Genomic DNA, 25,712 nt, shown 5'->3' on the forward strand with positions numbered 1-25,712 from the left:
GTTGCTGATAAATTCCTAGTAAAATGAGGCCTGAGAACCGAACATGGGATTTGGTAGTATGGAGGTCACCGGGGACCCTTACAAGTCATTTCTATGGAGTGATGGTGGGGGAGGAGGCAAAAGCTGGATGAGACTCTCGGAGAGAGATACTCTGTAAAACTTTGGTCCCGAATCGTTTAGGAAGGGTTGTTTCCTGTCCCTGAGGCAGGTCAGGTCCTGCGTGGTCGGTTCCTGCTGCTACTGCTACTGATCCCACAGGGCGCTCTCCTGCCTAACGCAGGCGGTTGCGATTATGTAGTGAACCAGGTATGGAAAGCGCCGAATTCCGACCCTGAACCCAAAATTAGGGCCTGGGGCGCGAACCCTCAGCGCCCAGAAAATCGGTCGTAGAAGGGGCGGGAACGGGGACCTCCACCACGAAGGTAAAGGAACCAGTGCCTAAGGAACTAGCTTTGAGGTTTTCCGGAGGAGAGGCGGCGTATTTTTACCGGAGGGGCGTGGTTTTGGGCAACCCCCCCCGAACGTCCTCTTCCGGAACGGGCATGTGCCCCGGAAGTGGTTGTGCGTAGGGGCCGTAGGATAGTACCGAGACTGTATGGGTGCAGTCGCCATGTTCCTAAGCGCGGTGTCCTGTAAGTGGGGCTGGAGGCGCCGGCGGCGAGGGTGGGAGGCCGCGACAGGCAGGCCTAGGCTGATGCGGGGGTGGGTGGGCGACCGGACGGGGCAGGTGCCGCTGCGGACTTCCTAGGCCTTGAAGACTACAACGCCCAGCATGCCCCGCGGCGCCCCTCCCCGAAGGGGGCCAGTGAAGTCTTGAGGGTCTGCGGTGCTTGTTCTCCGTTCACTTGCGGTTCGCGGGGTCTGTCGGTTCTGGTGAGGAGGCGTATGGGGTGCCTTCCCCCCTGTCCTCCATAGGGATGTGCCAGCAGAGTCACTGGACGTCTTACCTGGGAAGGACCGCAGAATTTCTAGCCCACCTGTTTCGAACTGGGAAGATGAGGAACCGGCTCCTGAGAGGGGCAGCGAAGAAATTCGCTGACCCCCCATCAGCGCGCTTCCCCGCACCAGGCTGACTTCCTGGTTAGATTTAGTGTCCCTTCTCCACCTGATGTGATGTTGTTGCAGTTTGCGTTGGTTAACTTATCAAGCAAGAGTTTATTCATGCAAATATTTGCACCTTAGAAGAGGAAGAGATGGAGCAGATGTCATTTTAGAAAGATTTAAAAGGTAGCAACTCCAACTGAAGTGAGATTGTGCAAAACATTGCATCCAGAATTGTGTTGGTCCGATTGGACCTTTTTATCTCTCTTCTCTAAAATCCTGATGGGATCCCTAATACTTAGGAAATGGTCACCTGAGTGACCACTTGTGGCATACTTTAAGAGTTTTGGTTATTACAGACATTTATATGAATTTTACATAAAAATAATGAACTGATATTTTTATTTTCTTTTTCAACCTCTCTTCTCTACAAAAAGTTGCCAAGAGCAAGTCAAAGTAAGTAAAGGTTTTTTCTTTCTCTTTTTTTAAATATATATTTTACAAGTTTATGTTAGATTTGTTAGTCAGCCACTACTAATACATCCTATTAAGCATTTGGTTTAGATTTTCTAAAAGTTGGTTTGAGGATAATTTACTTCTTGATATATTTTAGCCCCATGAACTTTTTCAGAAATTATTTTCCTTCTGTCCATCTAGCTTACTTCAGTGAGCATTCAAATACTTTGCTTCCAGGAGCTCTTGCTGTGTTATCTAGTTCCAGATTTATGTGCTCACTGTCATGTTCCTAAACAAACCATCCCTCTTAATCTGTGCTGTTTGGACTCTTGCCATATTTCTATTTCCTCAAATTGAGGACAAGGGGCTGTTTTTCTGGAGATTACCCCAGGAATCCAGCGGAACAAGTTGTGATTTGATTAAATCATAGAGCCTGTTTTAATGAATTTTGTGATCCTTTATGTTCTTGGTATATAAGCATTTCAAAAACAGCAAAGATGATGTACCAGAGAGACTAAAATTACCAAACTGTTCTCTCAAATTTTGTAGACAAGAACTGAAGTAAACTGGTGTTTGGTGCTAAAAATAGGAAAATTCTAAAGCAGTCTTGCTTACAACACAAGACATGTAAAAATCTTTAAAATTAGGCTTTTTAAAAAAATTAAAGTTAATGAAAAACATGCATTTTAGTGTTTTCCTCTTAGTATCTTTCATTGATTCCCACAGCTCTTTCTGCATTCCGATTATTTTTGTTGACATTCCGTATACCCCCATGTGAAGGAATCCCCCATGCCTTCGGTTTCTGTGAGCTGCTCCCTGCCTCTCATGCTCCTGGTGCCCTTTCTGTGACATTTGCCATATATGTCTTGACTTAAAGACCTTGTGTACACAACTCACCTTCCATACTACAGTGTTAGCTCCTAGAACCTTAGGTAGCTTTGTGTTTCCCATAGTGCTTTCCATAGAGTAAAGCACTTAATAGATATTTGTTGAATCTTTGTTGAATGAATGAATATTACCTATCTTTATCAACAAATAAATATCGTTTGTCTTTTATATGAGGCTCTGTGCTGAACACTGAAAGGCAAGTAATGCACAGATATATAATACAGTCTTAGAGACTTCAAATTCTTTTTGGAATTAGATGAGAAGTACAATAACATGGTCTAGATGGGGAGATAAGACACATGAAAAAGGAACAGTACAAGGTATTAAAAGGTAAGGGCCCAGTGAGGCAAATGTGAACTTTTTGCTTTGGAATGACTATAACTTGTCTTAAACAAAATATGAAAGGAAATGAGGTTTTGTATATTAGCAGTCTAAAAGTTTTAATCCCTTTATTTTGTCCTGTCTTCATTGTACTATTGCTAATGCCCTGGAAGAGAGGGCTCTTCAGAGACATCTGTCTTTACGTTTTCTTGACTGGTCAGTTGAGGTTACTGGTGCTTTTGTATTTCCCCCCTCCTGAGAGGTGAGTGTCGGAGTCTAGTCCTGCAGCATGGCTTGTTTGTTCTTACTGCGCTGTTCCGGTTAGCTCACTACCAAGTCATTCTGTGCATTAAAACAAACTGTTGACAATTGTGTTTTATGGAAAACACAGGCTGTTTTAGAACCAAACCTTCTTAGGGCCAAGTGATCTCCCACAACTGCTACTGCTGTATTGGATTCTCAAAATCTGCCAGCCCCCTGTGCCTGATTTTAGTCTCTGTCCTTAGCTTTTAACAGTTTATTTTTAAATCTTAGAACCATTCTGGTGAAAATGCTGAGCCAGGCTGGGACAGGTTACTGCTTCAATGCCAAGAGAAGCCGACTGCGAGAAAAACTGACTCTTTTGCATTATGATCCAATTGGTAAGATTCAGAGAATTTACTCCACAAAAGATTTAGATGCTTCCAAGGCCTGTTGCTCCATTTCCAAACTAATGCTGAGCATCCCTGGCAATTTTGTGGCCCCTCTGACACGAGAGCATCCATTCAGCAAGTAGGTATTGAGTGTTTACTGTATCGCCAGTTATTGACCCAGGTGCTGGGGTACACCGGGAAGCCAGACAGACTCACTACCCACACTCTTGGCATTTTTGGGGGAGAGAGAAATAGTTACAAACGATGATGAGTGTTATAAGAGAAACAGCCAGGATGCCAAGATGTAGGATAGAGTTGGAGGGAGATGGTGGGGAACTTACTTTAGATAGGTGTAACAGGGAAGGTCTTTCTAGGAGGGAATAGTTAACCAAGGCCCTGAAGGTGAGAACCCAGCCATGTAAAGAGAATAAGTGGTAGTGTTCTGGAAACAGAAAGAGAAGAGTGTTTTGAGAAGGAGTGTATGGTCTCCTGGGTCATTTGTCTGACAGTGACAAGTTTCTGGGTCACATTTGAGTTAAACAGGTATGGTGTCTATAGTTTAGTACAGGAAAATAGGAAATTTGATTTTCCATTTTGTACTGTCTGCTACAGTGCCATAATAAATGGTAATTTTAAATGGTCTCAGGAGATGGGAGAAGTATTTGTGCAAGAGAGACAAGCGTTCCCAAGGCCAGATTGCCTGCTTGCAGACAAAATAGAGTCAGCTCTCGACTGCTATTGGTGGAAGTCCATCCTATTTCTGGATTTCATGTGCAGATTTCTTTCAATTTTGTGCCCTTGCTTCCAAACAGCCCTGTTATAATTGCTTCTTACAAAGACGAGGTCTGTACTAACATGTGGAGGTATTTAAAAAAAAAAAAAAAAGGCTCTGAGAAGCACATTTATCAACTTAATTTACTTGAATTCCATTCTTTAAGAGAAATAAAATGCCCTGCTATTTTTATGGTGCTGGAATTTCTGGACATTCATTATCATAAAAAGGGAATTCTTGGTTTGTACCTAAGGATTAGGAGTCCAGATTTCAGGATGACTCCTCACAGTAGAAAAAATTCTTAGAATGAGAAGTTATGATATGGGATTGGTGTAACCTTTTCCTCCGATTTTTTTGTATCAATCAGCTGGTAAAACCTCAAAAAATAATGACTTTGCAATAAAGTAATTGTTTTTCTACCATTTAGCGCCTTTAGAGTTTATTTTTAGGAGTATTTTATAAGTACTAAATAAATGTTGCATGAATAATCTATGATATTTCAATTATGAAAATGTATTGGGATTTCATCCTTAGTATGGAGGTATTAGGAACTTACTATTTGTCAGATTTAAGTTTTGAGATTGGAAAAGGATAAAACAATAAACACTTGTCGTAAGTTGAAATTGGAGGAAAGATTCATGTATAAATTTCAAGCAGACAATTGGAACTTTTCTGATAAGGAAATGGTCTTAGCCTTGACAGCACAACTTTTATTTTTTCTGAAGGAGAGCATGTTCTGGGATAGAGTGCCTGGCTTTCTGCCCACCTTTGAATGTCCAGCAGGCTTGTGTGATCAAGGTGCTTGCCCTGGGGCCTGCCCCATGGCAGGATGCCAGACAGCTTGGCAGTTCTCCCAGTTTGTTTGTTTATACATACATACATACATACATACATACATACATACATACATACCTCAATGAGTAAATAGTTAGATTAAAGGGTGTTTTGTTAGCCTGCTTTATGATTAGCCTGCTTTATGAAGGAAATCAGGTAAGGAAATGTGGAAAATTTCCTAATGATTTGAGCATTTCCTAGTACACTCTGTGGCCACAGCCAGCCACACATGCCTCTCCCTTTCAGAACACCTTTTTCCCATACATCGTTTCTCATTTCCAAGGAGAAAGGTTTAAAGGCTGAGGAATAAGCTTATTAAACTTTGTTAAAATATACAAAGGCTTATTATAAGGAGAATGAAAACTTGTCAGTTTTAATTCCTTGGATGACCAAACAAGACAATAGACTTTAATTGAAGCAGACTAGATTTAGGTTAGGTCTAGGAAGAGAATTTGCCAGACTCATGCTTCTGTGAATTACACAGCAAATATTTTAGCAGAAAATTAATTTATGTTTATGATTGTGGATAGCAGTGTGTCATTTCCGCTCATGGGAACATGTACAGAGTGCTCATGGTGCATCTGGCAACGATGGTGTTGACCTTTTCACAGGGAAGGAAACTGAGGCTAGAGTGTTAAAGAACTTTGCCCAAGGACTCACAGCTGATAAGCAGCAGAGTCACGGTTTGAACCCAGCATTCCTGACTCCAAGCTCCCTACTTTTCTTTTCTATTACATGGAGCCAAATTAATCTTTCTAAAACTTTTTTTTTTTTTTAATATCAAGACCCTCCTTTGTGGTCAACCTAACATTCAAGGCCCTGGAGCCCCAATGACATTCCTGCCTCCTGCCACCATTCCCTACACCACATGCTATTGTCCTGGCTCAGTTCATCCCAAATGCTGCTGCTTCTGGGGCCAAGCGTGACCCTCTCCACGAGGCCCTCCCTCACTCTCCAGTCCATTCTTGTGGGCTTTCCATTCCTGTGGGGCTTACGGCATTCACGTGGGCCCCTCATGGTGTACTGATATGTTAAATCAGGGACTCTTACACTTTTGTAAACTCCACATAGCCTAGCACAGTTCTGTGGACTGAGACATTCTTTGAGTTAAGGGAAAAAAGGCAGTGAATCAGTCATACTTTTCCTAAATAAAACCTTGCTTTACTAAACTGGTCACTCTTGTCAGGGTCATTTAAATAGTCTCCTGATTGGGTGTCAGTGAGACAAGTTCCCTTTCTACCCATTTTTAGTTCCATGTAGAATAACATGGGGGATGTATTTCTTCCAGTTAATAATAGCATGTGATAGGAGACTATTTGGTTCTTTACCATCATCTTGTAATGCTTTGTTGTCTCCTTGGCATCCAGGAGGATCAGTTCTATTTATATTTAATTTTACATGATTTTAAGTATGTTAAAATATCCCTCATGAACAATGTAATATATGTTTTATTATTTTATTACTATTATGGATAAAATTCTGTTGATTAGCTAATGGTTCTTAACTCTAGCTGCCCATCAGAATCCCCTGAGGAGCTGTAAAAAATGGAGACTTCTAGTCCCACTCTAGATCTTCTGAACCAGAATTAGGGTAGGGATGGAAGTGAGAAGTGGGAATGGATTTTAAATAAGCTCCCTAGCTAATTGTTAACCAGACAGTTTGGGAATTTCTTTGGAGTCTCCATATTGACTGCAGAAGAAGAAGATAAAATACAGCTGAAGTCTCTTCATAGTATGATAGAGACAAGTGAGGAGTAGTTATGTCATAGTCATAGTCCTTTGAGGTCCTGGATCTTCCTGGGTGTGGTGTTTTTGGATTTTTGGCAAAGAGGAATTAGGAGATGTAGGTGGGGGGTGTTAGAGGTTAATGGAGTGTGTTAGAGCATTAGTTAGGAACTGTGAAAACCTTATTTCCCAGCATCCAGTCTCATCCAGGCAGTGAGCATTTTTATTCTGGTTTTATTTCAGAGAATTAGACTCTAATGGTGCTTGCAACAATGAGATTTTGGTTATAATATCAATTGTATTGCCACACTAAAATGGGTGTGTTAAACCATATCTGGAAAGCACAGGGTTTACTGTGTATTTTGTCTTGTCAGCCAGGCTGATTTTTCTGCTCAGTTCTTGCCTTCTCTTTTTCTGGAGTTCAGCTCCTGGTCTGTCCTTCTGCAAGAGTAGACTTTAACTAGGTGAACACACTGTTTTCCACTTTCGCCCCTAATTTTCTTTTTTAATTTGAATATTTCATACTGCTTGAAAATTGACCTTGTGATTTATCAAGGACACCACCGATTGACTGGTGGCCCTCCCCTTGTTTTTCCTACTATTTTCTCCAGTCTGCTCTGGCCTCTGGGACTGAGAAAACTGAGTTTAAGTCAGCTCCATCCTCATGTCAAAGGAATAGTAAAGTAAGAGATAAAAGAAAGGAGAGGGCTCATGGCCTGATAGGTATTTTTAACAAAAAAGGTGATGACATTTTATAGTTTTGCACTATAATCCTGTTTTTCCCCCACAGTGAACAAAAAAGTCCTCTTTGTGGAAGAGAAAAAAATACGTTCCCTCTGAACAATGGATTGAAAAGGAATTTGATTTATAAATGAGAAGACTGGAGGGCGGGGATACTGATTCAGAAATCCTGCAGTGTGTAATAAAAGAAGAGGAAATGCATGGAATCACTGCCTCCTGTGATTTGAAGGCCATTGTGAAGGAAAACAATGCAGTGAAAGGAAGTTCTTCATATTAGGACATATATCACTGCATCACATTTATTTATTTTTCTGGATATTTTATAGCCCTTAATAAAAAAATATGAAAATAGCCAGTACTGTTTTCTGTTAGTGATGTTTTTTCCCACTATTTGAAATTTTAAAAATCAAGCATATTACTAAAAAGTAACCATTGTTTCATATAATAGAAGTTAAAATTTTCCAGAATGAGACTCTGCTCCTCCTTGTCCTTCAGCGAAAAGGCAGAGTCACACTCGAAGTCATCTTGTCCCAACAAAGATGTCAAGGGCGAACAGGAGTGATAAGAAGGGAGCCTTGTATCACAGAAGAGACCAAGAAAACCTCTATTTTTGTGCCAGTATGCTTGGAAAAATGCCATTAATCCATATTCTCAAATCCAGGTCACCAAAACAATACCTAGGATTTTCTAGGAGAGCTTTATCCCCTAGATCTTTTAAAATTTTTATTTTAGTAAGAAGACCTATACTTTACGTCCACACAGCCAACTGCTAGGGCTTCAGGGGCCCGGTGGTACCACACAGCCAACCAGCCTGGAAATCCCTCTGATAATCTGCCGTGTTTGGGTTAGGACCCTTTCCCTACCCAGATCTGTACCCTTTCTCCCTCAAACTGTTTCCCACAAATTTTCAAAATTGTCCCCCTTTCTCCTTTCTTTGTCACGTATCTGGCTGAAGGTAAGAAAGATCTTTTTTGAGCTCTGCTGGCTCATCGTCTACCCCATTTGAAGCATTTGATAGAATGCCCACCATGGCCATAAGTAAGAACCTAAGGCTAGCTCTGAAATAACAGGTGTCTCCTCTCCATTGCTCAATCTGTGTCTCTGGAGGAAATGCAAGAGTAGCTCTCGGGAAGTGGAACTAGGTGGAGACAGTTGTCGAGTCAGGATTTTGGCATTCCACTCAATCAGCTATTTTTTAATGCCTTTTGTTAAAGCTCTGGTTCAAAAGCTGTAACAGGTGAGATCTTGACTCTCCATTTTAGACTGAAACTATACACAGTGATCTTGGGTTACAAGAAAAATCCTTCACCTGATACTAGCTAAGCCAAGGTAAAGGGTCTGTGACATGCATGAATGGCTTTTTTTTAAACTTAAAATTTGATTTAACAAATGACTTGTAAACAAGTTCAGCCCAAGGACTGTGGCCCACAGATGCTGTTTACATTTAAAAACAAAGCCAAAAAAATCAGTTGCTGGTTTTTAAGCATTGAAAGATTTTAACACATATCCAAATATCTGGCTTCTCTCGAAAAACTAGAAGCTTTGCAACACTAAGCTAAAGCTGAATGTCACCTGTCCCCTTAGAAACTGAGCTGTCCAGTTCACAAGCCCCCCCACCCCTATTTAACAGTCCTGCCCCAACTCTGGACATTTGTGTCCACCACCCCTTGGTGTGGTGCACGTATCATGTGACTGATCCTCTGGCAATAGAGTGCTGGTCCCTCAGTAGTGGGACTATTTGTATGGCTCCTCATCATGAAATCCTTAGTTCTGGTTGGCTCTGACAAATGCATGCAAAGCAAAAAACATTATAAGTCAACAAATGAAAGCTTGAGGAGACTGTTAGTAAATGAATATAATATTTGCAAAGAAAGGAGAAGAGGACAATTTATGGTAAACCACCAGTTAAGAGCACTCACCCCAAATACATTTTATTTCCATGTACATTTGTTTTGGGATTAAAAACAATCAAAACAGAGCGAATGGCAGGTCTTTTTTGTATGGGTAAGATGACTGTGTTCCTGCCACCTGGACGCTGACTGCTGCGATGAAATTGGATCTCTTGAGCATTTCTTCCAAGGACAAATTTGGATAGTAAGCCATGTAGAAGGCCAGAGCGCCTACAAAACTGTCACCAGCACCCTGTAATTAAAATTAGAGTTAAGGAGATAAGCATGTGGTCAATCAGTTGCCCAAACTGCCTTAAAAATATATTTCAATACGCTTCTTTATTTAGGATAGTTTCAGATTTACAGAAAAGGTGCAAGGATAGTACAGAGAATTGCCACACCCAGTTTTAACAGCTTACGTTACTATGGTACAGCTGTACAACTAGTGAACTAATATTGATATTTGTTATTATAACTGAATGCCATCCTTGTTTTGGATCATACTTGCTTTTACCTAATGTCCTTTTTCTTTTTCAGGATCCCACCCAGGATCCCATAGTACATTTAGTTGTCATGTCGCCTTAGACTCTTCTTGACTGTAAAGTTTCTCTGACTTTCCATGTTTCTGATGACCGTGATGGTTTTCAGGAGTGCTGGGCAGGTGTTTTGTAGCTTGTTCCTCAAGGGGGATATGCCTGATGTTTTTCTCATGGTTCAACTGGGGTTAAGGTTTGGGGAGGAAGACCACAGTGGAGAAGTGTCATTCTCATCACATCATACCAAGTACATACTGTGACCATAAGTTATCACTGTTGATGTTGACCTTGATCACTTGGCTGAGGTACTGTTTCTTCACTGTCAATTTACTCCCCTGCCCCCCATCTCCATCTTTTCATATTAGTCTCTTTGGAAGCAAGTCACCAAGTGTAGTCCACACTTAAGAGGTGGGGAGTTATGCTCTAAGATTGAGTATCTACATAAATTATTTGGAATTCTTATGTATGGGAGATTTGTCTCTTTTGTCCTAGTTATTTATTTATTCAATCACTTATTTATATTAGTATGAGCTCATGGATATTTATTCTTTAGGTTATAATCTAATGTTATTTATTTTGTTGCTTAAATTGTTCTAGCTTTGGCCATAGGGAGTACAAAAAGTTGGCTCCTATGTCTCTATGACATATCCTGATCCTTTTTATTTTGAGTGTTTGTTTTTAACTTTCTGGCATTACAGGATGTCCCAGGCTCATCTTGAATATTCCCTGCTCCAGCCCTAGAACCAGCCATTTCTCCATAAAAAAATGTCAAGTAGAGACTGGTGAGTGCCATCCAGATGTTATTTGCAAACTAAAAAGAGGAACGTATCTGGTTTCTTTCTTTCCTTTTTATCTGAAGCTCCAAATGTACAGTTGGTGAAGGCCATATAGGAACCCATGGACTTAGAAAGCACCATAAAAACACCTAATGACCTCTGTCTTAAGGCAGGACAATACCTAATCACATGTATGTCTAATAAACGAGTTTAAAACAATTTAAATGTGACTGCCCAATGTTGCTTGAAAAACCATTCTGGTACTAAACAGCTTGCAGGGTCATTCTCCAGTTTTTTTTTTTTTCCCAGTTTGCTGGTCCTTAGACCCAAGAGCTTTCATAACAAATCTTCAGACTATACTTGAGCCTTTAAAAAGAGCCTTGGCATGTAAGATTGTTCCAGTAGCAGCTGAAGTCTTTAATGAGTGATGTGCCAGCTCTGTGATGGGCACCAAAGAAGGAGTAAAATCTACCATGTATGAAGTGCTAAATAGTTTGGCAGAGCTCATAAATGCTGTTGGATTTCAACAAAAAGGATGTGAAGAAAGCCTTCCTGAAGAAGGGGGTTCTTATAGAATGAGACATTATGGAGAGATGGAAGGCCCAAAGAACAAAAGACACCAGAGTGAGCTCACGAGACAGAACCTGGACTGGATCTGGGACACAAACAAAAGAAACCGAAAACACAACTATAAAGAATTTTACTGGGATGTTATTGGGCTGTCTATAAGATGAGATTATTTCAGCGCTAAATTTCCTGAATTTGATAATTGTATTGTAATTTTATGTCCTTGTTGTTAGGAGATACATCCTGAAATGAATTAGGAGATAATCCTGAAATGAAAGGTAAGGAGTCACGATGTCTGCAACTTACTCTCAAATGGTTCAGAAATAAAAAAAGAGTATATTTATGTATTTTGAGAGACAGCAATAAACAAATGTGGCAAAGTGCTAATAATCGTTGAAATTAGGTGAAGAATATATAGAAATACTGCTACTTTTCTCTAAGTTTTACATTTTTTCAAAATAAAAAAATTTATTAAGGAAGTTTTAAAAATCAAAGTTGGTCACTCTGGATTTTCAGGTAGGTCAATTTCTGCCTCTAAATGATTTCTCTCTTTTCCTTAATTCAATTAAATGCACATGTGTGACAGGCCAGGCTGAACTGAATTGAGACGCTCCTTCCTGCATTTGAGAATGCCCATCTCATCGAGGCAGCTTCCTCTACAACTAAGGACGGACAGTGGTACCAGGATGCCCACTTTTCTGGCTGTGATGGAGCTTGCAGGAAACTTGAGGTCTGGGATGTTCATGGCAGCACCGGTGTGATGCATCCAGTGCCCGGGCTGGTGGCCCAGGTCTCAGCGGTGCAGGCTGGGTGCTCTCGCTGCCAGCACTGCATTTGGATTTGGAGTCCTGTTCACGAGCGAGTCTGGGGCTCCTGACCTCCCAGTGATTCTGTAAGCTACCTGACGTATATTCTGCTTAAATCATTCAAAGTTGATTTCTTTTGTTTTCAACCAAGAACCTTGACTAAGGCAACCCCCATGTGTTAAAATTTATGAGAGGTCAGAAATCTTGTCTTCTTTCTTTGACAACTTCCCAGAGTCCAGAATTCCTTAAAAGTAGTATGTGTTCAATAAATACTTGCTAACGGAGCAGTTCCCAGCTGCTCCAGGTGGTTGAGCCATGAGGGAAGCAGTTGGGCCACTGAGTCCCAAAACCCAAAGCAGGAGGAGGTTCCTGGCTGACAGGAGCCATTGGCTCAATGGTGTGAAGGCAACAAGTGCTGCCTGAAAAAGTCACATTACATCCAAGGATGGGAAAGATCCTTGAGATTTAAGAATGAGAAGGGTGGAAAAGGACGGCTTAACCTTCCCAGAGGAATGGAAGGGGAAGGAAGGGAGTGAAATTCTCTTGTTTGCTCTGTATCAGGAGGCAGCAAAGCTGGGTACTTCATATCCACATACACAACACTGACCTCATATCATCTTTACAGTGAGTCCCACTGAAACTTGAGGAAACTGAGTCTGAGAGACCATAAATAATTTGTCCAGGGTCACAAGGTTAGTAAATGGCTTAGCTGCACTTTGAATCCAGGACCAGCTGATTCCAGCTCTTTTCACGTAACACCACACAGGGCAGGGAGACAGGAAAAAACAAAGGAAATCATCAAGCTGAGAAGAATCTCTCTTCCTTTTGACTTTTCGTAATTCTTTGTATTTCTCTTAAGATGATACCTTGTACTGAATAGTTTTTGTTCAGGCTTAGAGTCTGGGCTACTTTTGAAAACTCTGAGGGCAGAGACCACTTCTCTGTCCCCTCTGTCTCTTCCATGTTGCCTCGTCCCGTGCTTTGAGCTGACCTGACCGCTGGTGCTAGTCCCACAGGGTTCTCCTTCTGTGAGCTCTCCCAAGGTGGCCGCATGTTCCTTGCTGAATTACACGTGACTTTCTTTTGCTTTAGTGAAAACGGAGGTTAGGTTGCCATGGCCGATTTACTTGATACTCTCATTGTTGAATCTATTTATACCACAAGGCTTTCAAGTGCCAATAAATTACTTGGCTGTTGATTCGCATCTCCAGTATAACTATTTTTATACATTGGTATGATGTTTTTAAAATGGAAAGTGCTTTAAAAGTGGAAGCTGTATTGTATCACTGTGATTTTCCTGTAAGCAAAGTACTTTCCAATCAATCATTCGTGGAATAATGGATGAGTTCTCATTGATAGAACCTGATGGTTTTAACAAAAAGCGGTGATGGCATAATTCATCTTCCTTTAATAAAAACACCCATGTGGCTATTATCCATTGCCTTCTCACAACGATTTCCTCTTAAGGAAGAGCCATTCTTACAGAATGGATGTGGCATTCTGAAATCCCTGCTCTCCTGATGGTCTTCACACACCTGGGCTCTGAGAAGTTCTGGGCTGCGATATGCACGCAGGCAGCTGGAATATCTATCAGTGAAGTGACAGGACAGCAAAACACACCCCATGGATCACCAGGCTCTTTGTGGGGTGGAGGCTCTCTGTGGGGCTGGTGGGGCAGGGGTGACACTCATGGGTAGATGGCCAGAGGACCCCAAAGGGAGAGTGGGAGGGAGCTCCTAGGGACAGCACCCCAGAGCTGGGGGTGTGGGCTAGGGTTGGGGAGTCACTGTTGTTAGGAACTGAGGCAGTGTGGCCTGGGGGAGGTTGGTTTCTCATTTTCCTTCTAGCTCTCAGAAACAGCCTCTCTACCTGTCCACACCGTCTCCTCCCCCACCTCTTCCCACGGCCCTTTGCCTTCCTGGGGCAATTGATTATGCCCGTGGGTCTGCTCCCTCACTGAACTTAACTCTGCTCGTGTCCCAGTTCCTCAGGGCTCTGCATGCTGGCAAATCCTGGGGCCCCAGCTGATGCACCCGCATGTTAATCCAAGTGCCGGGGGACTACATTAGCTCTTTTTTTACTGAGGTTCTGCAGTCAGGCTTTCTGAGGGGCGTGTTGCATGTTTTCACCCTTACTTTTCACAGGAAGCCCAGGAGACGGGTGTCGCTGGGGCTGCAGTGGATGGTTATATAAGTTTGCACGCACAGAGGTACCCAGCAGAGGGGGTGTGGGTGTGCCTACCAGAGAGGCACTTTATTCTGATTTGCACAAAGCGCCATAGAGGCTAATGGCACCCCTGGGCGATCCTTATTTTAAAGTGGAGGAGATTGGGATTTGAGGTTAAATAACTTGCCCAAGGTAAGAAGAAGAAGAAGAAGAAGAAGAAGAAAATGTGGCAAACGGCAGCCAGGATTTGTACCAAGGACTTGTGTGTGGAATCCAGCCACAGGGCAGGAGGAGAAGCTATTTGGAGGGGTGGGGCGGGGAGGGCTTTTGGCTACTGCTCAAGCGTTGCCATGTCACCAGGGGAAGAGCTCATGCTTTCTGCACTGATGAGGAACGACAGGGATGGAGGCTGAAGACCATGAACTTCTAGGAAGTTCTTCTAGATGGGGCCCTGTGTTCCTCTGTGGGCTTGGGGCAGAAATAGAGAAGAGAATGTGAACTAGAGTTGTCCTGGGCAAGTGTGAGGAAAGGGTGGGGGTGCAAAGGAATCAAAGTTTCAGGAAGGAATACTTCAGAAGAACAACCAGAGAATCTAGTCTGGACAAGGAAGGAAAAGAAGTCAGGAGGGAATGAACAGAGTGGGAGAAAATGGAGGGAACCAAGGAAAGGGGGGCCGAGAACAAGTGGAGGAGAAGAGGTAAGAGAGCTGATTTAGGACGTGCAGCTATGGCTACAGAAGTGGTTCCAGGTGATACAATGTCCTGGGAGTCATGGGGGGTGGGTGGGGGAGAGGTGACTGAAGTGGTGTGGAGAGGAGGGTCACTGAAGCTGTGGGCATCGAGGGACCAGGCGACTCAGTAATGGTTCATCCTCACAGCTCCGAGGCCATCCCATATGCTGGGAGCAGTGGGGTGAAGAGGAAGATGGTGCTGGAGATGCCACAGTCTTAGATAAACAGAGAATGATCAGGAAAGGAGGTTGAGGGTGCTGTCACTGAACTGCAAGGACCTCCAAGTTGCAGGGACTTTTTAGGAGGGTAGAGGAGGGGTGGCTGGAAGCTGCAGTGAATGGGCTTTGGGATCAGGAACAGCTTTCACTTGAGAGGGCAGTAAGGATGCAAGGGAGCTTATTTACAAGGCATAGGGCGGCCAGAGGGCTTCAGCAGAAGGTTCCAGAGGGAGAGAAGAACTGCAAAGTGGATCAGGGAAGAAGCACAGAGTGGTGAGGGACTCTCCTGGGTCCCCTGTATCTCTGACCCTTCCTGTCTCTAAGATGAGGTTCCTTGTCCTCCTCCCACCCCATTCATACTGGTGGACCCCTGGGTTCTGTCCTTGGCCCCCTGCCCTTCTCATCCTCCATAATTTCCTGGGCATCTCAACTACCGTTGTTGTTTCAACTGCTGTGACCATGAGGAGTCCTAACCCAGTATCTGTAGCCCAGTCTCCTCAGTCTTGGGATGCAATCCTGTGCCTGCTCAACCAGGTGTCGCTCGCAGGCATTGCTCACTCAACAGACCTGCACCGAACTTGTGATTCTGCAGGAACATGGGCCGATTTCTACCTTCAGCTTCGGTCTGTGACATGTCCATGCTGCAAACCCGGGGGTCTTCTGGAGGGCACCCTCCTACCTACCTAATCCATCACCAGTTGCAAGTTGAAATCCTAAATATTTCTCAAATCTGTTCTTTCTTCTCAATCCCCACGACCCTGCCCTACTACAGGCTCGCATCACCTTTAGACGACCGTGGTAACGCCTCACTCTGCCTCTGGTCTGGCCCCTCCTTGTCCCTCCTTGTCAGTCTGTCCATATCAGTCTGTCCATATCAGTGCCTACCTCCAGCCCTTTAACAGTTTCTCATCTCTCAATTTTAGGTCCTCGACATATCGTATGAGGCTCCCTCACCCACTTTTCCAGTTTCACCTCTTAACTTCTCCCTACTAGCTTAAGGAACTTTGAATCTGTTCATGGAGCCACCCTGGCTTGGACTTTTTCCCTAGACTAACTCCTACTCATTTTTTAAAAAAAATGCAATTTTATTGAGATAAATTCACATACCATACAAACCATGTGAGGTATACAATCACTGGCTCAAGTATCATCATATAGTTGTGCACACATCCCCATGCCTACTCACTTTTAAAGACTCAATTCAGACATTAACTTGGTCATCACATATTTATTGAACTAGTACTATAGTTCAAAGCTCTATGTGAAGCTTCTTCCAGGAAGCCTTCCCTGATCCCACCAGCCCTGCCCTCCCTGAGGGTGGGAAGACTGCCTCAGTCACCTCCGTATCCCAGGACACTGTAGTGCCCAGCTCATAGCGGAAATGAGCGCTGACTGCACCAAGGGCTGTCAGGAGGATGGGTGGCTGAGAGGTCAGGCTAGAAGCAAACATTGTCCCACGAATGCCCGGAGGAGGGATAGCAACGGGAAAGACTTGTGAAAGTCCTTGTGCCTCACATTCCAGTCGATAGAAAAGTGGGTGAGTAGGAAGGCATGATGGGTGTTAAGCGTGGTTGGGCAGGACACCCATGAAATCCCCAAGGTAAGAACCGTCAGGCAGCAGCCGAGGCAGCTCGCGGGCGAGCATGCAGGAATGATGTCATCGGCGGGCTTCACTCGTTAGGAGTCTGTGCCCACGCTGGGTGAGTCACCTCCCAACTGCCAAGGGGCCCTAATGGTTAAAGCCCTTGCATTCCTCCTCGATGTCTTCACGCATTCCCTCTGACAAGTAGATACCACTTTCCTTTCTTTTCAAAACCTCTCCCTCCACAAAGCTATTCAAAGCCCATACTGTGGACCTGAATTCCTCAGCCAGGCTTGTGGTTTTAGGGGCCAGGAAAAAGGCAAATGGGCTGAAACATGACGGAATCACGTCAATGCACTATTATTTCTTCTTTAAAAAAAAAAAAAAAGAATGTTGCAAGGAAAGGGAGAGAGCTCATGTAAAGCCACCAGGTTCCTTGTCTATGTCCCACCACCACGCTAGGTTCCACCTAGAGGCTCGGCCTGGCTGTCCGCCCTGGGCTTAGGTCAGAGTTCCATCAGGGGAGGGGGTCTGAAGGAGGGCTGCCCATCTGTGGAGGTCACTCATCCCCAGACTGGCCTGGTGGCAAGTCCTGCTTTGCTGTTGCTTCCATGTTGCAATAATGGGGCTTCTGCCTTGTTCCCATTTGCAGGAGGCTGAGGCACGAGCACCTGAAATGGCCTGAGAAAGGAAAAGCCATTCTTTGCCCTCTAGGGGCTACTCATCTACGTGGCAGGAGACATGGACCTCATGAGCCTTGGGGAAGCAGTACAGAAAGAACAAACCAGCTTGGTGTTAAATCCGGCCTCCTCCCCCTTTTATTAGCTGCGTCATCCTTTAGGAATGGTAAGCTCACTGCCTTGCTGCTTAGAGTAAAGCCCCTCTGTCACGCACAGTCACAGAACTGGGTCAAACGTTCTGTAGTTCTCTCAGCTGGGACAAGGCAGGCAGTGCTTTAGAGTCAAACAGCCCTGGGTGGAAGTCCCGATTCTCCCACCTACTAGCTGTGTGACCTCTGGCAAGTTGTTCAACCTTGCTGTGCCTGTTCACTGATCTGTCAGAGGGGAACCTAACTTACAGGGTGATTTTAAAGGTTGAATTAGAGGACATAAATGAGAGGCTTAGAGCTGATGTTGAACAAGGGTGGGTGGACTAGAAGATCCCATTGGGGAGGCCCCTTGCTTTGCAGACATTTTTGGCCCTGGAAGCTCATGAACTGGGTCAAAGGGGCTAGAGGGGGGTTCTAAGGAATAAAGAGGGTCCCAATAGCTGAACCTAGGCCAGGACTGGCTTTGTGTTCCCAGCTCAGAGTGGAAGGAAGAGGGCGGCCAGGAGTGTGTTGGCAGCCGGGGAGGGGCAGCAGTGACAGTGTCCCGCAGCCCCAGGGACGAGGAAGGCTGGCTGGAGAGAGGCCTAGCAGTGGTCATCCAATGTGCTGGGGGCTCTGAAAGTCCCCTGTAGGGGCTAGGGAGATACTTTATGGAGATTTTAGGGGTTGTGCGTAGACTAAAGAAAGGTAAAGTGGAAAAGGGGTAAAGGTCCCTTTGGTCATGCAAGACTGGGAACCTGGTAAATTTTGTGCTTGAATTTGGGGTGAATGAGCACAGTGAGAAGGATGAGGGGCTGCAGGGCAGAGGCCTGGGGCTGGAGGGCCACCTTCTGAAGCAGGTTACCGGGGAAAGCCCCGCACCTCCACCAGCTCCACCCGCACTGCTGCTCTGAAGGAGCACCGGGGTCTCCGCCACAGCGAGCCGGCCCCTGGGCAGGGAGGGGGCAGACGCCCAGGGAGAGGAGGGGGTGCAAGGGGCCGGAAGATGGCAGGCAGCTGAACATGGTGCAGGGGCAATGTGGTTTTAGAGGACATTCCCCTAGCCATGCTGGAGCCTGAAGGTGGGGCCTCTCCTGGCTAGTGAGGGACTCCGGGGCCCCTGGTCCCCCTTCTCTGTGTGACCCACCTCAGTACCCACACGGGGAGAGCAGAAGGCCCTGCCTGGACCCTTCATCCAGGGTGTGCATTCCCAACTGGGCAATATCTACCCTAAAGAGATGAAAACTCATTCCTGGTGGTGAAAAAAACTTAGCTATTACAATGGTTTGTGGCTCTCCAAAGGGCCACGGTATGTCAACAGACAGTAGAACTGGGACATTAAAATTTCACGAGGAGGAGGGCGAGTCATTAGGAAGAAAATGTCCAAGGCTCCTTGGGAGGGGTGTAATGAAAGAAAGTTGAGACACACTGACCCAAGGCCTCTCATCCCAAAGAACTCCCAGTGGCCCAGCCAGGGTCTTTTGGTGCCTTAAGAAGCCCTAACCAGCAATCTCCAAATTGCAAGGCACATTTGGCAGGTGTGGATCGCTCCCTTCTCCCTTCCACTGAGCCAGAAATTCCTATATCTCCCAGCCAACTCCCCTGTTGATCTCAATCTACAGTCTCCACGGATACCAGTAAACTCTGGGCAAGCCCCAAGCCCTGAAGTGAGGAATTGAAAAAGATTTGAACCCATCTGGTTGGGTCTATCTGCTAAGGCATGAAAGTGCAAAGGTTCTCTCTAAGGCAGACAGACGGGACTGAGTGGTCAGTCTGGGAAACGGACCAGGAGATAGAGGTTGCTTACACAAGAGCCCTCTTATCAGTGTATATTTACATCCTAAGGATGAGATCACATTCCTTCCCAGCCTCCACCTTCCTGCCTTCCCTAACCAAGTTAGTTTCTTAGCATCACCATGGACAGTGAGGATCCAGTTTTCTTATCATGATTGTATAAGAGCTGCCGATTTTTATTTTAAGTGAATCTGTAAGAAACATGGCAAATTATTATGTTGTAAATGTCCATGATTTTGGCTTCTATCATTAGCCACCTTAATTTATTACATTTACACTTCAATTATTAAGCTGAGATAGTTCACTTTAAAAATGCCCTGTGATTGAAAAAAAGAGTAACTATTTTCTGGCTCAATGAGATAATTTCAAATGGACACTGTTGGGGACTGAATCATGTCCCCTACAAAAGGCATGTTCAGGTCCCAACCCTGGTCCTGTGGGAGTGAACCCATTTGGAAAGAGGACCTTTTAAGATGTTATTAAAGTGCACCCAAACTGAATGTGGGGGGGGGGGGCCTTAATCCAATGTGGCTGACATTCTTTAAAGCAAAGGAATTTGGACTCGAAAGAAGCCCCAGGAAGAAGAGAGAAGCCGGAAGTCAACAGAACCCAGAAGAGAAAGGAGAGGAAAAGCCAAGGAATCCCAAAGACTGCGGGCAGCCAGCTCCAGATCACGAGAGTCTTTGGGGAGAGAGCCTTGCTGACACCTCAATTTTGCACTTCTCCTAGCCTCAAAACCATGAGCCAATAAATTCCTGTTGCTACGCCAACCCACTGCACAGTATTTGTTCTGACAGCCGGGGAACTAAAACAATCATTATTCCATATTAATCAATTGATATCATTATTATTTCAGATTAATCAACTATATGCAACAAAGTTCTGATATTATTCTTGTTTCTGTCCTTTAAATAGGCACAATTTCTACCCCACTCTACAATTTATTGTTTGATCTTTTTTTAAAAAATGGTTTTATTGGGATATAATTCACATACCATACAATTCACCCATTTAAAGGGTATAATTCAACGTTCTTTAGTATATTCACAGGGTTGTACAGCCATCACCGCAATCTAATTTTAGAACATTTTTGTCTCCCCTAAAAGAATAACACTCACTCCCCAACACTACCCCTTCCCCTCAGGCCTAGGAACCACTGATCTACTTTTGACTCTACAGATTTGTTAAATAGGCACACATTTTTGAGCAGAATTATTTCCTATTATTCCCTAATTAACCAATAGTTTATTATTTCACAATTAACCAATAATTTAACCATAATTAACCAACAAGATTCATATCTAATTTCTCGATTTTTAGCTAGCACTTTGCATGAAAAGCGAAGTTGATGTTGGCCTAGTGATGCAATACAACGGCATTCCTGATGAGCACTGAGGCCCCAGGTTCAGTTTCCTTACTGCCCAGATGCGTTCAGTAGGCAGTCTGTAAAGTTCTAAAATTAAATTAGAAATGTACCAGGTACTCACTATTTAAGAATTTCTATGGTGACATCCTTTGTAAAAGCCAGCCTCTAAGGTAAAATCCACCCATCTCCTTCTCAAACACAGACACATTAATCTGTCTGGTTTGTAAATCTCAATTTCTATAGATTTGACTTGCTGAGGGATTTTTTTAAATCGTTTTTTTTAATTGTAGAATATAACATATATACATAGAAGTGATAACTTTCCAAGTACAATTTAACAAGTAGTTAGAGAGCAAAGTTCAAAGAATGTTATGGTCCTTGGGGATTTTCTTTTGGGTGCTCTCTGCAATGACTAAGGTGTGGCAAGGGACTTGGCTTCCTTCTTGCAGGTCAAGTCTCCCTTGCCTGGGGCTGAAAAGGTGTTTTAGGACAGCCCTTCCTTCCGCTGCTGGTGTGTGACGAGATTTGGGCCGGAGAACTTCGGTGCCCGCACAACACTGTCTACCCTTACCTGTCACCACAAAGCTTTCCTGGCACTGCCATAGAAAGCAGCATGCCCCCAAATGGATATAATTTTCTACTCCCAGGTAGGCACTAATCAGTCAACTGTTTTCCTCTCTTAACACCAGATGAATTGGTGGGGTGAAGTGGCAGAATCTGAGACTTAGCGTTCATCTATTATACAGACAAAAAGGTGGATCAGGCCAGGGACATGATACATGCAGATCCTTTTCCAACTCTCTGCTCTGGCATAAGGCTGGGACTACCAGAATCCCGGCTGCAAGTGACATGACTTTCACTTTTTCATGGCACTTCCTGGTTTAAAGAGCTTGTTTGTAGACGTGATTTGATTTGAATCTGATTTAAACCCATGATGTATGTAGAGTGGGTCTGTCATTTGCACCACGTCCAATGGCTAGCAGATGGCAGAAGGGGAGGCCTCCCGTGAAGGCCAGTCCCATTTAAGCAGTCCTCTGGGGAGGCCATAACATATTCCAACTTGCTCAAAAAGTTTTTCAGCATGAGTGACAAAAGAAAAAATAAATAGGACCTCATCAAAATTAAAAACTTTTGTGCATCAAAGGACTTCATCATAAAAGTAAAAAGACATCCTATAGAATGCGAGAAAATATTTGGAAACCACATATCTGATCAGGGTTTAATATCCAGAGTATATAAAGAAATCCTACAATTCAACAACAAAATGACAAACAACCCAATTAAAAAACGGGCAAAGACTTGAATAGACATCTCTCCAAAGAAGATATACAAATGGCCGAAAAACTCATGAGAAGATGCTCAACATCACTAACCATTAGGGAAAGGCAAATCAAAACCACAGTGAGATATTATTTCACACCTACTAGAATGGCAACTAGTAAAAAAATGGAAAATAACACCTGTCAGAGAAATAGGAACACTCATTTCTTGCTGGTGGCAATGTAAAATGGTGTAGCTACTTTGGAAGATACTTTGGTGGTTCCTCGAAAGCTAAGTACAGAATTACTTAGAAATTCCACTTCTAGCTATATAACCAGAATAACGGAAAGCAAGGGCTTGAACAGATTTTTGCACACTGAAGTTCATAATGGCATTATTCACAATAGTCAAAAGATGACAGCAACCCAAGTCTCTACCAACAGATGAATGGATAGTCAAAATGTGATAGACACACACACACACACACACACAAAGGATTATTAATGAGCTGTAGAAAGGAATGAAATCCTGATACATGTGACAACATGGATGAACCTTGAAGACACGTTGACTGAAATAAGCCAGACACAAAAAGACAAATACTGTGTGATCTCACTGATAGGAAATAATTAGAATAAGCAGATTCATAGTCAAAAATTAGAATACAGGTTACCAGGGGCTGGGGTGTGGGTAGGGAATGGTGAGCCAATGCTCAATTATTACATAATTTCTGTTTGGGGTGATGGAAAAGTTTGGATAATGGATTGTGGCGATGGTGGCACAATATTGTGAATATAACAGCACGGAATTATATATCTGAATGTAGTTAAAAGGGAAATTTTAGATTGTATATATGTTATTAGAATAAAAATCACAAACAACAACTTAGGATGGCACAACACAAAGAGTGAACCCTAATGTAACACACGGACTATAGTTAACATTACAATTATAATATTCTTTCATCAATGGTAACAAAGGCACCTCACTAATGCAAGGTGTTAGTAATGGGGGGGGAGGTATAAGGGACCCTATATTTCCTGCATGATTTTTGTGTAAACCTACAACTTCTCTAATTAAAAAAGTAAAATAAACTTTCTGAAACTTCTCTTTTGGCATACCTCCAAATCTGCAGCATATTTTTGAGTATCTTCAGTGGAGGCACAATTCATCTACGCCAGTGGTTCTCAAACTTGATCTTGCATCAGAATCGCCTGCAGGGCTCATTAAAACACTGATTGCTGGGCTCCACCCTCCAAATTTCTGATGCATTGAATCCATGTGGAGCCTGGGATTTGCATTTTTAACAAGTTCCTAGGTGATGCTGATGCTACCTCTAGAGGCCAAACTTTAAGAACTACTATCCCAAGGAGCTGATTTCTGGAAATAGTGAGTCAATTAAAACCAAGTCTAGTGATTAAAGTGGGGATCAAGCTACGCAATCCACGGCCACTAGCCAAAATAATAGGCAACTACAAAACCAATACTGGCTCTGAGGAAAATGTGAATAAAGGGCTCCCAGCAGGTTCTGACCATGGCGGGTCTGATTGGACTGAATGTGAAGCTTCCCCAGGAGACCACTTTAAAGGGAGAGAGCACACTTTTGGATGTGTGCTAAGAATTCTTCTCGTGACTGTATAGGAACACCTTATACAGTAGTACATTGTGTGGCAGAGATGTGCATTATCGTGAGACACTGTGGGATGTGCATTATCAACCTTTTATTTTCCAGCTGTAGAAAAAGAAACTGTGGAAGTGAACCTCCACATTAGAGAGAACCAGAATTAAGGGATAATCAATATCAGAATTATTTACAGCAGCTGAAGTAGTCAGACTGACATGGCAAGGGTCTTTCCCTGCTGCAAATGTGACAGGTGTGGAAGTTGAGGGGGACATTTTGACTCTTCCTGGCTTGGTTTTTCTGTTGAGATTAGAATAGAAAAGGTGAAAAGAACCTAATTTTGGAATGACAGAGATAAATATGCAATATTTTATGGGGAAAACACCCCAGCTGAAAATAAAAATTCACCACATTAGGTACTTAAGCAGAGAGAGGCAACTCTGGTTTCACGGCAGGGAGAAAGAGGTGGAGGACTGCCTAGATATTGGTTCTAATTTTATTTTCAAGCCTACATTACATTAAATCCTCCTCATACTCTTTAATTTACAGCACATGCTGGCACAAACAGGTGTGCCTTCCCTTCTTTGTCATCAATATTTTTCTTAAATTATGCATTACCCCCTGGAATGAGGTTGTTTGGGACCAAAGACTTCTTGGTTTAGACAGATGAAAACAGAGATGCATCAAAGAGGGCTGAGTGTAAAATCAAAGTGACATGGGGCCAACCTACATCCAGGGCAGCCTTTCACTGCCCCAAAAGGTATTAAAAATGACCCTGGCCTTTCAATATTTAATTAAATTGAAACTTCAGCTCTTAGAAAAACAAGAAAAACCCTACCAACCTTCCTCCCAGAACTGCTAGTCTTCATTTATTGGTACCCTATAAGTCCCTAAGATTATCATGATAACTGCATTATTTGGATTTCCCCTAAAATTGAATCAAAGACAAAAGAAATCATCTGCTTGGGGCAAACATGAGTGTCCAAGGTGCTCTGGTGACCTGGGAGGTGGGCATCAGCCCTGATCTGGACTCATTATGGGTGCAAACGGCTCCAGGTCCAAGTCAGCCGATGGTCTGTATCGACAGAGGCCATTTGCTGGCTCCGTCCAGGGCCTGCTGTGTCTCAGAGTTCGCTCTCAGCCCCTACATTATTATTAACAAATAATGTACACAAGAGACAGTGCGGGACCACACCCCTCTCCTGCACCCCGTTCCACCCTCAACCGAAACCTGAGCCTCACTTGCTAAGCAATCCTCAGCCATCTCTGAAAACCCTTCCTCTATTTTTAATCTTTACTCATCACCCACTCCACCCCTGGGGCGGGAACTGGGGATAAGGTGAAGTTGTTTGCTTTGCACATTGCTTGGCAATTTAAAAAAGAAGATAATCTCATGCGGATTTATAACTGTAATAATTAATGTAACAAAATGTTCCTGAATCAATATGGCCATGTCAAAGCAGCCGTGGTGTTCTCTGGCTGCAACTGACCCTGCCAGCAGCTGTGTCACGCTGACACTTTGCTGCTGGCACACCCTGTTTGACCAGTGATGGGCCAGCCTGAAGAACATGAGCATCTGTTGTCAACTGGGGACTCGGCCCCATTCTGGCAACCTGGGCTGGGGGTCCCTGAAGCTGGGAGCCCCCTGGGCACCCTAAGCCCCCTTTTAGGCTGAGAGGCAGGGCTGGGAGGCTGCCGTGCCCAGCCCTCCCTGCCCTTCTGCTTAGCAAGCCACGGACAAGAATGGCTTGTGGCAAGTTCCAACCGGTTAAAAATCCCATTCTGGCCAAAATGTCTGCGGTGGATTAATTTATTCTATAATTTAAAGCATTCCACATTAATGAAAGAGAAGTGGAATCCTGAGAGCAAGCTAAAAATGGAATGAAAAAGTCCCTTTCTTCAGGCAATATTAATGGAAGCTTTGTATATAAATAACTTTATATATTGGTGAATAAATGGCACTTAAAACTAAAATGCCTGTTAGTGATTCACCGGGCTCTGAAGATTGGCCTTGCCTTCTGTGGTCAGTGATTTTTTTTCTTTTTGACTCCACCATTCTAAACAGAAAACAGTTAATCCAGTATGATTTAGTATCTTACAAAAGATTCCGCTCAAGTGTTTTCTGCCAAATGTTCATCTTCAACAGCTGCTTTTTTATGGCAGTGAGAGGTACTTGAAATAAAA

General features: G+C 43.6%; 2 protein-coding genes and 1 long non-coding RNA gene across 3 annotated transcripts in view; 2 read left to right on the plus strand and 1 right to left on the minus strand.

Moving 5' to 3' along the window:
• The first annotated feature begins 537 nt into the window (after positions 1-537).
• On the plus strand, positions 538-7,684 carry MRPL33 (mitochondrial ribosomal protein L33). The gene is made up of 4 exons (XM_037812638.1): positions 538-632; positions 1,479-1,497; positions 3,241-3,347; positions 7,459-7,684. The coding sequence occupies exons 1-4, from the start codon at positions 596-598 to the stop codon at positions 7,506-7,508; spliced, it is 213 nt and encodes a 70-aa protein (XP_037668566.1). The 5' UTR covers positions 538-595; the 3' UTR covers positions 7,509-7,684.
• A 1,560-nt stretch (positions 7,685-9,244) lies between these two features.
• Positions 9,245-25,712, minus strand: part of RBKS (ribokinase) — a 109,935-nt gene continuing 93,467 nt past the window's right edge. Inside the window, exon 8 of the mRNA XM_037812637.1 lies at positions 9,245-9,551. Within this exon, the coding sequence (XP_037668565.1) occupies positions 9,378-9,551 (174 nt within the window). The 3' untranslated portion in view covers positions 9,245-9,377. The remainder of the gene's footprint in view (positions 9,552-25,712) is intronic.
• Positions 9,724-13,181, plus strand: LOC119516337. The gene is made up of 3 exons (XR_005213278.1): positions 9,724-10,616; positions 11,411-11,455; positions 11,764-13,181. It is a non-coding gene; the product is annotated as an uncharacterized LOC119516337 (long non-coding RNA).

This window comes from Choloepus didactylus, chromosome 20 (genome assembly GCF_015220235.1).
Source record: "Choloepus didactylus isolate mChoDid1 chromosome 20, mChoDid1.pri, whole genome shotgun sequence".
In the NCBI taxonomy this organism is placed as follows: Eukaryota; Metazoa; Chordata; class Mammalia; order Pilosa; family Megalonychidae; genus Choloepus; species Choloepus didactylus.